We start from the raw sequence: 15,672 nt of genomic DNA, 5'->3' as shown, positions 1-15,672 counted from the left end.
CACACCGAACCCCGTGCCCTCTTTAGATTTGCCCTTCGACCTTGTGGATTAAATCTGGGGGTGGGCATGGCTGCTGTACTGCAGAGCCTTTGCCTTAATTAAGTGCTACTGAGTCCTCGGGCTCTTGACTCTTCATCTCGATCTGTCTCTGTCTCTCTCTGCATCTGGGGAAAGTAAAAAAAAAGAAAAAAAGAAAACGATGAGAGAGAAGACCAGGGACTTGCAGAGAATGTTAGAGAGGCAGGGTCTGGAATTTCTAAAAGGGCCTTTTAGTGAAAATATTGAAAATAGCAGACCTCCAAGCTCACAACGCGTCGCTGCGACGCGTTGTGAGCTTGGAGGTCGGCTATTTTCGGTGCTTAATACCACACTGAACTAAGCATAATCAAGTCATTACTGGAGATGTGGCGTAACGGCATGGATTTCTACACAGAGAGGGCAATTCTTTCAACATAAGACGCTGCATTCAAGTTCAGGAGATTTTGGACAAGGCAATTCTATTGAATGCTGCCTTCAGGTATGGCATGGAAAGAGGGCATTTGCATTTCTTTCAACATAGTGTAAAAACAGCATTCATGGTCTGGAGAGGGCACTTTTTACAGACGAGTAAAAGGGCAGGGGCTCAAGCCCCCTTTGATGTCTATGTGTGCACGTGCCTGGAGAAGACCGTTTCAGTGCTGCGGTGTACCTCGTCTTCTCACTGCTGTGAAACCTGCATGGGATCGCATTAGGGTTTTATTTTTTGCGGAAGGTGTAATGACTGCATTATTTATCTCTTCTGGCCTACAGGGAAATAGAGTGTGGTGCATCATAAAAAAAAAGGGAAGACAACAAATTCTCATTTGCCGTGCCCAGTCGGGTGTGATACAAGATAACGGTGATAGATAACGGTGCAACGCTATCAGACAGTCCGTGTCAAAATTCCTATCCAAATTCATACGTTGGCTGGGCTTTGTACCTTTTTTATATTGTCCGAAGAACTGTTATTAATAGATTTGCTTGTTTTTTTGTGGGTAGTTTGGTATTATGGGATAACGCAGGCCAACCATTTCCTTTTTTAAGTCTTTTTTTTTCAGTTTATGGATGAGACTGACAATAAAACGACGTTAAAGCTAAAGGAACTGGTCAAATTGAAATTAGTCAACTTGCACGAAGGATGAGCGGAATGTGGTCCAAAGGCTTTGCTCGGTCCCATGTTGAATTTGTTAGGATTGGCAGCATCAATCGCATTCTTGTGTCGGCATTTGTTTCCCATTGGTTTGTAAGTGGTTCTGCCAGGGTATGTTGGATGCAGACATGATTGGCTACTGTAAAACCATATGGCATGAAATAAGAGCATGCTGATGATTTGAGGTGAGGGGGACTATAGAGACAGATTTAGTCTTTATTCCCGTGACAAAATAACTTCAGTGCAATATGATCTGAAAAGCCGCTGAAAGAGGCAGCATCCTTTGTTTTCGCCCGTGAGTCACAATCCTCAAAATGGTCCCTGGATACACTGCACATTACCAAAGCACACGCAGAGCACACGTGTATGAAAACAGAGGACAGACCAGCCATTTTGCAGCATATTATTAACCTCCCCTTCCCTCTCTTTTCACAGTTATGATAAGGATCAGGCGGAACAGAGAGAAAGAGGGACAGCTCAACAGCCCCCCCTCCTTTCTTTTCTTTTTTTTTTCTTGCCAACATGCTCCCCCTCTTTTTCTAATTAACATTGTGCATGTTGTCAGGCTTTGTTTAATAATGCATGATTGCTATCAGCAGCAAAGCCCTGTGAATGAAGCGCCACTGAATGGGAACGCAATAATACCACTGGTGGATTGGAAAGAGAGACAAGATTGTTTTTCTCTTTCTATCGTAATAAATGTTCAGCAGGGAGGCATTGCTGCCACAACATGTGTGAAATTGAACAGACAAACAAAGCAAACGAGTCGCTATAGGCAATGTCTTATACATTAGCAGGCTCATTGATGCCAGTGTAGGCTATAGTCGCCCTAATGCAATCATTCATTTAGAAAGAGAGGTACAGACAATTTGTGTTCACAGATCATGTGTGTGTGGCATGTGAGTAGGGATGGGACTATAAGAACATTTCATATCACGGTTATTGTGACAAAAGAAATCGTGTTTTACGATATTATCGCAATAAACAAAATCCATAATCCTGGGGCGGAACATTTGCCAAAAAATAGCAGATCTACAAGCTCACAACGCGTCGCAACGTGACGCGTTGTGAGCTTGTAGATCGGCTATTATTTTGGCGAAGACATTGATAGAGAGTGAAAAAAAGTTCGTAATCCCGTATATTATAAGTACCTTTTACCAATTCCAGAGGGTTTAAGTGGATATGCAGCTCGGAAAATAAAAGGTGAATTTAACCCAGTGCATGACGGAGGACGATATCACGATAAATTAAACCTCCACGATACGATTATCTTGAGTGTTTTTTATCACGATATACGATAATACCGCTTGGCGTCCCATCCCTACAGCTATATAAATTCTTCTAAATGAACTCACTGACTGTGTGCTGACCATTTTGAGCCTGCCTACCTATGACAAGAATACCACTCACACATGCTTCTGGCAAACTCCTATCTTCTGCAATGGAAGATTGCCAACCTCTGCATAAGGAAAGGGCATGTAGGGCTGTCACGATTATGACATTTTACATGACGATTAATAGTCACTCAAATAATTGCGATTAACGTTTTAAATGTATTTTTGTCGTTGACAATTACATTTCTGTTTGGCTTGTAGGCTTTGAAGTTGCACATGGCAGTTATGACACATTTGACAACTTTACACTTTAAAAAGAACATGTCGTGCAACGCGTTGTGAGCTTGTAGATCGTCTATTTCCACTATTCTTTTTAAATGTTTGAGCATAATAAACATGTTTCGACATGGAACCGATTATGACGAACGATTATCACAAAATAATTGCGATTATGTCAAATAATTGCGATTATGTCAAATAATTGCGATTATGTCAAATAATTGTGATTATGTCAAATAATTGCGATTAGACGATTTTGTAATAATTGTGACAGCCCTAAGTGCATGCACACAATATCTCTCTTCATAAACAAACTAACCGTTCTTATGCTCGACATTGATGACGATATGTGCTGGAACCATCTACTATTATAGGGTTGGGGTTATTAATACGAAGGATATTAGTCAGCTTGCTGCGCTCGCATTTAGCCTCCGCTTGTGTTTACATGCATGGCACAAACTCTCAGTCCCCTCACTGGTGCTTACACAACATGCAGATGGTTTTGTTTGCCTGTATCAGCGTGGGTGCGTGTGTGCGCGACTGCGCGCACCAGCATATGTGTGTGTAGTGAATAGGGAAGGGGAGGGCTGCTGAGTACCGTTTCTTACGTGCCTGCTAATGTCATGTCATTATGGAAATGTACACTCCATTAATTAACTCAGAGGCTGTAACATGGATTTTGGCAGGGACTCGAGGGCGCAGATTCATGAAATAATCTGAGAAAGATGCTGGGCCCCACCTGTATGTTTGTACTGTATACAGATTCAGTTGCAGCCTTATGCCTCATATTCCAGTCTCACTGCCCAGATGATTCTGATCAAACAAACACTAACTACAAAAATAATCCCTAATGTGCTCAAACTGGTACATGTGTGTGTGTTTGGTGCTTATGCTCGGGTTTTCACTTGTGTGTAAGCCAACGTATGTGTGTGGTGGTTGCGTTGGTTGAGATTGCCTCAAATTGATTCCCTTCGCCACGCGTCCCCCGCTCGTGCTTTCTGCAGGGCCTGCGGCCATTGGGGACAGGTAGTCCTGTCTATCTCCCTATGACACAAATCGAGTGTGACAGGTGTGCTATCTCCTCGTCTTTTCTGCCATTTTCAGCCCGCGGAAATAAAGGAGGGAGGGAAGTTCGTAAGGATGATTGGTAACCGGGAAATTAGCTAGTTTGTAATTGTCTGCCTCTGATTGGGCCAAGGTATTTGATTTGTTCTTTGAAAGAATTCTGTTGAATACAACAAGTTAACAAAGATATCCGATCTTAAGTGTATATTATTGGATTCCATTTGGTTTATTTGTTTTGTTTGTGTTTTGACTACAGTAGTGGATATAACCTATGTCTAGCAGCGTGTGGGTAGTTGTTAAATGACAGATGTTCAAGAAACAGATTGGCTCAAAGAGTAGGCTACTACGGCCAAGTTCACCCAGTCAGCTGTGCTAATTTCTGAAGATGAGTTAAGAAGACTATAGCTTTCAAGCTAACTAACATTATGTCATCAAGGCTCAAACACCAGATTAGCAACCAGCTGTGAGCAGCAGTTCACGCGCAGCACTAGCTTTTAGGCTAAATGACAAATCCAGAGAGGTCAGTGATGCAATGTGTCCGTGTCATTCTGCATGAAGCCCGACGGCTGCTCAAGTTAAGTGTAAAAGACAACAGAGCCGTGCTGAGATAAACTAGCCCGGCCAGCTAGCCTGCTAACAAACCATATGTCATCAGTGCTCACACACTGGATTAGCTGCCAGCTGTGTTATGAGCTGAAGACTACCACAGAGCATCCATCACTACGGATCAGGCTCCAGCTTAAGCAAATGGATGACAACGGATTGAGTTGGTCAGCAGCTAATACCAGCTCACTGTGTCACATTGATTTTTTTTTCATCCGCGTCGTGGCCCTATTGATGAAGGCTCCAGTAAAAAAAGCACGGGCGCTAACCGTGCCAACTCGTGGCATATAGAATGTGTTTCTTTTCCAACCAACATTTTTATAAAAGAGGCCAGATGTCCACTGAAGCCAAGTCTAATCACTCAGTGCATGTTTGTGCTGCATTTCATTTCACCTCTAATCCATTTAGAGGCAGTTCGGTCAGTGGTTTTCAAACTTTTGTTGTGGCCAAGGCACGCCAAGATAAGATGGGATAAGACCTTTATGGATCCTGCCAGGGAAATTCAGTCGCCAAAGGCAGAACAGCCAAGTATCACAGTCAAGATACAGATACAGGGCAAGAAAGGGTACTGTAGATACAGCAGGCTAAAGACACCCACAAGCACCATCAATAATGAACAACATACATTCAACAGAATGCACACCAGTATATATATACACCCTCAACAAAACGTACATTATGCTGTCCAAAAAAAATGAGGAATGGCAAGTCCAAAACTCAAGATACACCTGCTTCTGTAACACAGTCTTACTACTCTGTAAAATGTTTATTATTATTCAGTAATGCCAAATGAACAGATGAACCACTCAAGCACTATTTCTACATTAAAATTGCCAAACAATAGTGAAGAAATATCAAATATACAAATCTACTGTGCCGGGTATACGCCCACTTTATTAACAAAATCTCAATAGGTTTTGTGTAATCAAAATATCAGTGTTAAGTAGTTTTAGCTTATTGTTAGCATTCTTCTTCTTGTTTTTATAATGATAATAATTATATGATTTATTATTATTATTAACCATAAAATGAACATTTATAAAGGCAAGTTCTAATTCGGTATGGTTTGCAGGATGCTGTCAAGTGAGTGGAGATGGCACCACATAAAGCGTTTCGGTGCACATCAGCCCTGATGCGAAGAGGTCTTTAAATGAACTACGCTACATTTAGTTTGTGCACATGACCAAAGCTACGCAGACCAACTCCTGTTTTGTGTGTGTGTGCTCTCTCGCATCTGTGTGAGGTCCCTCCTGCACACGCACGCACGCACACACACACACACACACACACACACACACACACACACACACACACACACACACACACACACACACACACACACACACACACACACACACACACACACACACACACACACCACACACACACACACAGAGAGAGAGAGAGAGCAATGTGTGAACTGACTATTCCGTTTAGAGAACTGTCAGAACATAGCCTGCGAGCACATCAGCCTCTCCGCTTCCGCTGTCAGCTGCAGCCGCGAGTGTGTGGTGTGTGTGTGTGTGTGTGTATCAGAAATGTGCGGAGATAGATAAAGCCCATGGAGCCAAACAGCTTTGTTTCATTCATTCCCTCCGTTTCTCTCTCTCTTTCTCTCTCTCTCTCTCTCTCTCTCCCCTTCCTCCCTCCTTCCACCCCCCACCACCACTCTCCCTCTCTCTCTGCCTCTCTCTCCCTCCTGTGCAGGCTGTGAATACCCTGCATCTGAGAAATCAGACCAGACTGACTCACAGGGCACTGTGAGCCAGCGCCACCGAGGCTGCCAAAGCATGCTGGTGCCAAGCTGTCCCACCATGCACAGAGCCAGGCCCGAGCTGCTGCTGATCGTCCTGGGTCTGACGCTGCTCCTCGCCGACGCCGAAAGTAAGTCTGAACCAACACCCGCTGGAGGACATGGAAGCTGTGTGCTGTGGAATCGAATGACGTGTGTGTGTGCATACAGCACTGGTTCCCAAACACTCGGTCGGGGCCCCGTTTGTGGACCGCGGACACATTTTTATGGGTCCCTTGAGTTTTGGTTTCCTACATTTTTTTCACAAAAAAAATCTAAAAACAATCCGCAAAAAGCAGAAATTTCATTAATAAATAAAAGAAATCTAAGATATAATAAATCCATAAATTAGAAAACAAATGTCTAAGAAGTAGTGAAAATAGCTGATCTATGAGCATGTAGATCTGCTGTTTTCACTAGTTTGGGTCGAGAGAGTGTTTTTTACTGGTGATTCAGTCAGAGTGTATGAAAGGGTGCGCTCGTTTTATTGTCCACGACATTGCAAGCGGCGCGAAGGCCAGCGGACCTTGGTCCTGCTCTTCGCCCCCGAGCGCCGCAGGCGTTACGAAGCCGTGGTGAATGCAATCGTTATATTTATGCCCAGGCCGTAAGGCCTGGGCAAGCCCACGATAAACGCCCGCGCAGTCCGGTGCGCATTTCCGAACGCACCCTTTCCCCACACTCGGACTGAAACACCAGTAAAAAACACCATCCCAGTTTGGGTCTGGGGCAAACGTCTAATCTCTCTTTTGGGTCACAGGCTAAAAGGTTTGGGAACCACTGGTAATACAGCATATGTGGTGAGGACATCTATAAGCAGCAATCTCACAACGCTCCCCCACTGTATGTTTCTTCATCTCACAGCCGCTCCACCCCTCCTCCCGAAAGAAAGAAGGGGGGGGGGGGGGGGGGGTCTCCTCACACAGTTATATACACAGGTTTCAATCTTGAAACCGATGATGAGAATCCATTGGTATTGAGTTGCTTGACATCAGACACCTGCCCATTGAGGTGTTACAGCAGTTTTCAAACCCCATTGAGTTCAATCCCTGCAACCACCAGCACTCAGCCCCCTCACCTCCTGCCCCTCCCCCCCCCACCCCCCACCCTCCTTTTTTTTTACACTAAGATCCATGATTCATTAACTCTCCAAGTCACACCGGGATGAACTCAAGTTTTATTGCCTTTGCACCAACAGAAATCCCTCTCTGTGCGGCTGAATATCTCTGAATAGAGGGATCATTCACCCAAGGTCATATAGCAGAGAGCAGCGCAAAGTGAAATTGATAGGCAGGACTTTGTGACTTGGTGCTTGAGAAATGTTCCTTGCAATCTGTTCAAAATATGTTTTTATTTTGTCCTCGCTCCCTCTCTCCCTGCATATGTTACCCGGTGGGAATGAGGCTGGAGAAATGTATTCCCCATTTGTTCCGGGTTTTATGTGCGGCACTCGGATTTATTGACACAATTTAATTACGAGATCTTCCCAAAACGGCGCTAATGGCCGATAAACGCCGCCATTGCGGGTGGCTGTTTAGGGAGCTATCTTCCCCCGGAAAGATTGCATAATAACAGTAGGTTTAAGCAAACGAAGAGGGGAAAATTGAGCGCAGGAATAGACGGTTTCGGTCAAAAAGAATCTCCCAGGCAGACGACTGCCGTGATGACAGATGTGTGTACCCAGACATTCCACAGCTGAATTTGAGCTCAGATGTAACGGAGACCCAGACAAATGCAGTCCCCCAACCCCCACCCCCACCCCACGCCACCCTCAACTACACTGAATCCTGACGCCTATGTCCTTCTCACCCATCCACCCCAACCCTCACCTTAATTGTGGCCCACTTCCCTGTGGCTGTTGCAGCTGTTGACCCCCTCCCCCCCAGCCCATATTGACACACACACACACACACACACACACACGCACGCACGCACGCACGCACGCACGCACGCACGCGCGCGCGCGCGCGCGCGCACACATGCACACGGACACACACGCACACATGCACACGGACAGCTGTGCTGGGTCATCATTTCAAACTCAAAACAAACTCACCGCGAGGCTGTCACAGCGGTGGTCCAATAATGACTGAGGGGCTGTGAGAGGATTTGCAGTTAGAAGGTTACGGGGAGGAGGAGGAGGCGACATGTCACGTCGCGTCTGCGAGAGATAATGCTCCCTACGGACGACCAGCTAAGAGCCATTTAGGGGAGCCCAGCGCGCGTCAGCCTGGGGGGTATTAGCATTTGCCATTTGCCCCCCATTTTTTACGACGTGGCCTTAAGCCAAGCGGTCAAGAACAGTGTTTGTTCTGTCTGTCTTCTTGCCCACTCAAAAGTAGACCTATCAACCTTTCATGCCGCTACGGTACATGCGTGATGTGATGTTCGTGACAAAGTGTCTGGTCTGGTGATAGTGAAATTTAAGAAGAGCATGGAAGTTGGGTCATAGTCACAAAAAAAACCTTTGTCTAATGTGGTAAATCATTTTTTTAAATCAACTGTTTAAATGTCATAACGTATACATATCGTTTTCCTTTAGATTTTGGTCATTGCCAATGTCACTGTCACTGCCAACCCCTACTCGTTGGTCTGAAGAGGATTTCGACCACTGTTTCCCAAGCACTGGGTCGGGACCCATTTGTGGGTCGCGGACCCATTTTGTATGGGTCACCACTCAAAGCAATGGTTTTCAGGAAGAAAATCTATAATTTTTCAGAAGAAATTCATGAAATCAAAGGAATTACATGAAAAAAAATAGCCAAACTACAAGCTCACAACTTGAGCTTGAGCTTGTAGATCTGCTATTTTCACTACTTCATCATTTCTCTTTCTCTTTTGGGTCTCGAGCAAAATAGTTTGGGAACCACTGATTTAGACAACCCTGGCTACTCTGGTACACATGGAGATGCCAGTTGCTTCATAACGCATGTAGATAAACATAACATCCTTCTCAGATAAGCCAGCACCCTGGCCCACCTGCAGGAGTCGCTACTAGTGCAGCAACAGAGAATGCCCTCCCCTGCCGGCTTCCCCACCCACAAACAGACGGGCGGTTGTGTTCATTTGAGCTCACAACGCGTCGCGCTGCGGCGCGTTGTGAGCTTGTAGATCGGCTATTTTCAGCACGCAACACCTGAGAGCAACCAAACATAAAATGACTCTCTTCTCCACTATAGTCCCTCCCTAACGTTTTAGTCTAGTTTTTATTTTGTTGACGAAATTGTCAATATATTTAGTCTTAGTTTTAGACATCACAGCTTAGTTTTTATTTAGTTTTCGTCAGTGAAAAAAAGCGCAGTCGACAAACATTCTTCATCATAGTTTTAGTCGACGAAATCAACGCTGTTTTCCTTCCCGCCCCCTCCCATCCCTGATGTTTTGGAGCGGGCATGGCAGCCCCGTGCCAGCGCCTCTGGGCAGCTCCTCAATTTCCTCCTGTGTGCATCTGCATGCGCGTAAACAGCCCCAAGTCGCTCCGGGGCTCTCCGTCGTCCGCCATCTGCAAGCGCGCACAAGAAAGACCTTCCACGTAGTTTTTTTTTGTCTGCTCCAGACTCACCCCCGGTTCCCCTGTCCTGCATGAAAAACCCACCGAGTTATCAACGGGGGCTGGGGTAGGGGGCTGCCCTCTGTTGGTTCCCTTAATACATTCGGGTGTATGCGTGTGCGTGTGTGTGGCTGTGTGTGTGTCAATATGCGCTAGCCCCCGGGCTTGGACATGGTGGAGGATATGAGACACGTGAGAGAGGAAAATGGCTGAGTCGGCCTGCTCAACAGATGGCACAGTCCTCAGTGCCAGTCCTGTGTGCCCGGCTGGATGCCTCAGCCTCTCCCTGCAAAAAGAAGAGGCAAATCGCCCTCACCCAACCCCTCCCCTCATGAGAAACGCACACACACACACAAACACAAACGCATACATACACGCGCGCGCATTCCATGCAGACTCATTAGAATTGGCCCTAATGGGACTGTCACCGGCAAAATTGGTCTCTTGCGAAATGTGTCAGTAGCAGATATATTATGTTGCTGGCTGCATCTTTGTAGATTCTGGAGAATATATCGGTGGTTTCTTGGAACTTAGAAGGTTTTTTTGTTTGTGTTTTGGTCTGTTGATCATTTTCATTTTGTCATTGTTTTGTCTTTACACACTCTCTCTCTCTCTCTCTCTCTCTCTCTCTCTCTCTCTCTCTCTCTCTCTCCCTCTCTGCTTTGCCCTCTCGTTTTCTCTCTTCTAACGCGCAGCCCATTTAATTTGTGTGGCAAATTGGGCTCTGCAATTGCTTGAAAGAGGGGCATAATTGTCCCTGGCGAGCCAAGAGGACAGAGAGAGATGGGGGAGAGAGAGAGAGAGAGAGAGGGGGGGGGGGCGGGGGGGTTAGGGAAGGAGGTAACAAACAATCCCTCTGTTGTGAGAGAAGATGATAGAGGAGACTAGAGGCGTTAGGCAGCAGCACCTTGGAAGAGATGAAGCACAGGCGTAGTTTTTTGTGGCGAGCTGTTCATTAAACCCATTTAGGCCTAGAATTATTGAATGCTTTAACCAGTGAAAAATAGCAGATATACAAGCTCACAGCACGGCACCGAGTGCCGCGCTGCGAGCTTGTAGATCTGCTATTTTTGAAAAAGTCGTGAAAATGTGTGCAAATCTTTGAATATATGTATTTTCAAAGCGAACGTTTGTAACTCAAATTTTGCTTCTGGGGGGTCCCTGGAACTAAATATTTTGAGATGGGGGTCCGTGGCCAAATACATATCATTTTGGGGGTCCTTCACATGAAAAGGTTTGAGAACCACTGACATAATAGTCTCTCAAGAACAGACTAACTGAGCTCCAGTTAAATGAAAAAAATCCAGTTTTCAAAAAATCTTAGAAGGATTCAAAAGACACTTATACAATCGGGTCAAAATTCAAATTTTCATGATTTTTCTCATGATTTTAGCTCGCGGTGAGCTTGTATATCTGCTATTTTTCAATGGTACCCGTTCTGATTGGGTTAACCTGACGGAGGGTTCGCTTGGCCCACGGAAAGAAGAAAAACAAGACCTCCTGGAGGGCTGTGATGACGTTGGCTCTGTGCGTAACTGAATCACGGGCTGTTTTCCCCCCATGTTTTTACGATTGGACGATTGAATTATCTGGCCATTAACTGGCTGCACTCTGATTTGGCGATATCGAAACTCCATGACAATGGCTGATTGTTCCAAGATCCCCCCCCCCCCCGATTTTCATGGCGTGGCACCTAGGGGACGAGCCATTCAGAAGAGCGTTCGTCTGTGTGCGTTGGCTTGTTTGTGCGCAGTGGTGTAAAAAAGTAACTAAGTACGTTTACTTACGTGCTGTACTTAAGTACAATTTTAAGGTATTTGGAGTACTTCCAATTTCCAATACTTTTACTTCTACTCCACTACATCTCGGATCCAAATATTATACTTTTACTCTGCTACATTCATTCTAAAACTTTAGTTACTTGTTACTTTGCAGATATAAATTATAACTTTGGTAAAACATACTGTACATAAACCACTTTAGCCCTGCGTTGTAGATCTGCTATTTTCAAACATTTTGTACTTTTACTTTTGGTACTTTAAGTACATTTTGATGCCAACACTTTCATACTTTTACTCAAGTACATTTTGAATACCGGACTTGTACTTGTAACAGAGTATTTCTACATTCCAGTATTGATACTTTTACTTAAGTAAAACCCTTGAGGTCTTTTTCCACCACTGTTTGTGCATGTGTCTGCCTGGCTGTGTGTCTGGCCGTGGCTAATCTAGCAAACCACTGGACTGATCAGCGTCAGATTTCTGGTGCACATCGCCAGTAGGCCGAGGAAGTTTGTCTCGCACAGCCAGACAATCAGAGATCTCCTCCTACTGATATGACAGGGGAAATCTAGATTCATTGAATGGACTTGGAGAAAAACCACAATGGAGAAAACCACGGCACAAACAAACGCCCACTGCTTTTACGACCAATCCTCATATTGTCATAACATGAAGGACCACCCCTACACTCTACACGCTTTACAATGCTGCCATTCTTTCTTAACCCATTTAGGCCTAGAATTATTGGATGCTTTAACCAGTGAAAAATAGCAGATATACAAGCTCACAGCGCGGCACCGAGTGCCGCGCTGCGAGCTTGTAGATCTGCTATTTTTGAAAAAGTCGTGAAAATGTGTGCAAAGCTTTGAATATATGTATTTTCAAAGCGAACGTTTGTAACTCAAATTTTGCTTCTGGGTGGTCCCTGGAACTAGATATTTTGAAATGGGGGTCCGTGGCCAAATAAATATCATTTTGGGGGTCCTTCACATAAAAAAGTCTCTCAAGAACAGACTAACTGAGCTCCAGTTAAGTGAAAAGGACCTTTTCTTTGCCAGATTGCTGACATAGAAACATGGGTTTTTTAAAAAAAAACTTTAGAAGGATTCAAAAGACACTTATAGAATCGGGTCAAAATGCTAATTTTCACGATTTTTCATAAATAGCAGATCTACAAGCTCGCAGCGCGGCACTCGGTGCCGCGCTGTGAGCTTGTATATCTGCTATTTTTCAATAGTTAAAGCATAAAATATTGCGTCATATTGTGTTCAGGAATTCCCTGTTGTTTTCACCCAGTTTTAGCCCATTCATTGAATTTAGTTGACAACAACAGACATCAGTCAAACTAAAAACAAAGACATCATAATCAATATGACGTCATAAATGTGTGTGTGTGTGTGTGTGTGTGTGTGTGTGTGTGTGTGTGTGTGTGTGCGTGTGTGCGTGTGTGCGTGCGTGCGTGCGTGCGTGCGTGTTTTCTGTCTTGCTTTTTAATATGATTGGATGCTTATCTTATGATTATATTTGAGGATTCACATCTAAAAGGACTCTTGCTTATACCGACATCCCGTTACCCAGACACTGTACATGCACATTGCACTGTGCCTGGCCACGCTAAACCTGAGGGCCTAATTGTGTTTTAATTGATTGTTTGTACTGGTGGTGGATGGCATGGTGTGTCCCAGTGGGCCAGCCAGCTCTCTTCTTCTCAACACTTTAAATGACTATCGACAGGCTCAATCCAGCTTTGGTAAACATCTAGGCTTCATCGCACTCATTTAACACTTACTGTGTACATCTAGGCACATGCATGTATGTACATTAGGGCTTGCCAATATTGACAATCAAATATGTGTTCCACCAAATACCTCAATATTGATATTGTCATAATAATATTGTATTGTTACAATAACATAAATGTTATTTTTATTGTTATTGTTCAAAATATGCCATATGGCCTAAATATAATATCCCAAATTCCAGATAATGTCTCTCACTCTCATTATAGTCTCACTACCATATCGTATTGATATTTTGCCCAGTCCTAGTGCACATGTACAGATAGTAGTACACACAATATGTTAGCAGACATTTGCATGCTCTGCACATCCCTTTTCGAACCAGTGAAGGTGAACCACGTGGGAATGTAAACACAAATGCCTTTTAAACGTTGACTGTTTCTCTCCAGGCGTTGCGTAGGGAGGGGAGAATTGGAGCTCCTTATGCTAGACAATTCCTATGCCACCTAAACAGAACTGCCGGCTTATGTTCTTCATAGGGGGAGGGGGTTTAACCCATTTAGACGCATTATTATGCATTATGTTGTGCTTTAAATATTGAAAAATAGCAGATATACAAGCTCCGATCTTGTAGATCAAATCCTTCTAAAGTTTTTGGAAAAACCTATGTTTCTATGTCAGTGGTGCTCAAACCTTTTCATGCTGTGAAGGACACCCAAAATGATATGTATTTGGCCACGGACCCACCCCATCTCAAAATATTTAGTTCCAGGGACACGAGAAGCAAAATTTGAGTTACAAGATTTGCACACTTTTTCACGACTTTTCAAAAATAGCAGATCTACAAGCTCGCAGCGCGGCACTCAGTGTCACTTTCCCCCCCCCCCCTTGTGACGCCCCTGTGGCCATGTTCTCACAACTCTGAAGCGGTCTGTAAGGCAGGAGACACAGCGGTCAAATTAGACAGAGCTTTCAGACAATGTGCAACTGATTTTTGGCTACGAGGTACAAGCTTCCCATGATTGGTTCTGGATTAGATATGAAAGAGGCACAGAGTCACCACAGCTGCTATCAAATACCCCCTACTGCACCATCAGGAGCTCTTTGGAGTTCTGGCAACATTGCACTGACCATTGAATATAGTTTTCCTGCCTTTGGAAAGCAGGTTCATTGTAGGTTTTGAAGTCGCATATTCATAACATAAACAATGTGTCACACATGGAAGAATGCACATTAGCTTGCATGTGCACACCTGAACACTAAGCAACCTTTTAGGGGGTGCATTGGCTAATGGTTCTATATTCCCCAGATGAGACAGCTAGGGCTGTAATATGTGTGCTTTATGCATGCCTGGCCTAATATGAGTTATTGTAAAATTGTGTTGTATTTGCATATGAGCTTCCGGGCTGTACTGAAATTAGCATTTTTACAACAGTTCAAATTAAATCCCCTTTGCTTAATTTGCCTGCATGCTAATTCGATTTAAATTGAGTCTTTTTCTCTGTTACGCGGTAGTAACACACTGGCGCACACACAGACAGAAATGCATGAATGCGTGGATAAACATACTACACACACATGCACACACATGAATGCACAGAATGTACTCAAAAGAGCATCCACCCAGCTACCCCCCCCCCCCCCCACACACACACACACACACACACACACACACACACACACACACACACACACACACACACACACACACACACACACACACCGCTTGTCAGATATCCAATTATAAGCACACACAGCTGTACACGTAGCTGTACCAACACACACACACACACACACACACACACACACACACACACACACACACACGCACACACAGCGTGCATGTTCGTGTTTCCGCACAGAATGGCGTTAAAGCCCAGAGAAGAAGGGAGCTGGTATCGGTTTTGAGCTAGCTTTAAATCATTGTAATTCCTCTGCTCTCCCCCTCGTTTATCATTGTGCCGGACACTGCTCAAGTGGAAATCTCATTGTTGGCTCCAGTCGCTCAGTAGAAAACTTGTTCCTAGAACAGTACATCCTAAAAGCAGCGTGTACTGCTCTACAACACATAGTGTTAGCATATTGTTCATACTTAAGATAGGCGGGGTTGCCTTTGTCTTGGAGTGCCAGTACATTATAAGAGTGTTAGTTCAATCTGTTGTCCCTATTTTGGGCACATCATTTAGAGAACTGATAGCGATTTATGCATAAAGACAGTATGATTGTACAAAATCGACATTAAGGATTTTGTAGTGTGCCTAATTACAATCTACCGTACTTGATAGGACGAGGACCTTGTGACAACGTTGCGTCTTCACTTAAACGGTTGTCATGGTGACGCAAAGATGCTGTTTGCCGCAT

At 44.4% G+C, this 15,672-nt stretch overlaps 1 protein-coding gene across 4 annotated transcripts in view; it reads left to right on the top strand.

Annotated features, from left to right (window-relative positions):
- LOC308297742 (receptor-type tyrosine-protein phosphatase delta) overlaps positions 1-15,672 on the top strand; it is a 221,035-nt gene that overhangs the window by 43,390 nt on the left and 161,973 nt on the right. For all 4 annotated transcript variants that reach the window (XM_080741304.1, XM_080741302.1, XM_080741303.1 and 1 more), the window contains exon 2: positions 6,157-6,333. In XM_080741304.1, coding sequence (XP_080597430.1) covers positions 6,240-6,333 — 94 coding nt within the window. In that variant the 5' untranslated portion in view covers positions 6,157-6,239. The remainder of the gene's footprint in view (positions 1-6,156; positions 6,334-15,672) is intronic.

This window comes from Nannobrachium achirus (genome assembly GCF_963921795.1).
Source record: "Nannobrachium achirus genome assembly, chromosome: 14".
NCBI lineage: Eukaryota > Metazoa > Chordata > Actinopteri > Myctophiformes > Myctophidae > Nannobrachium > Nannobrachium achirus.
Note: the sequence above shows the minus strand (reverse complement) of the source record. Positions and strands in the feature narration are given on the sequence as shown.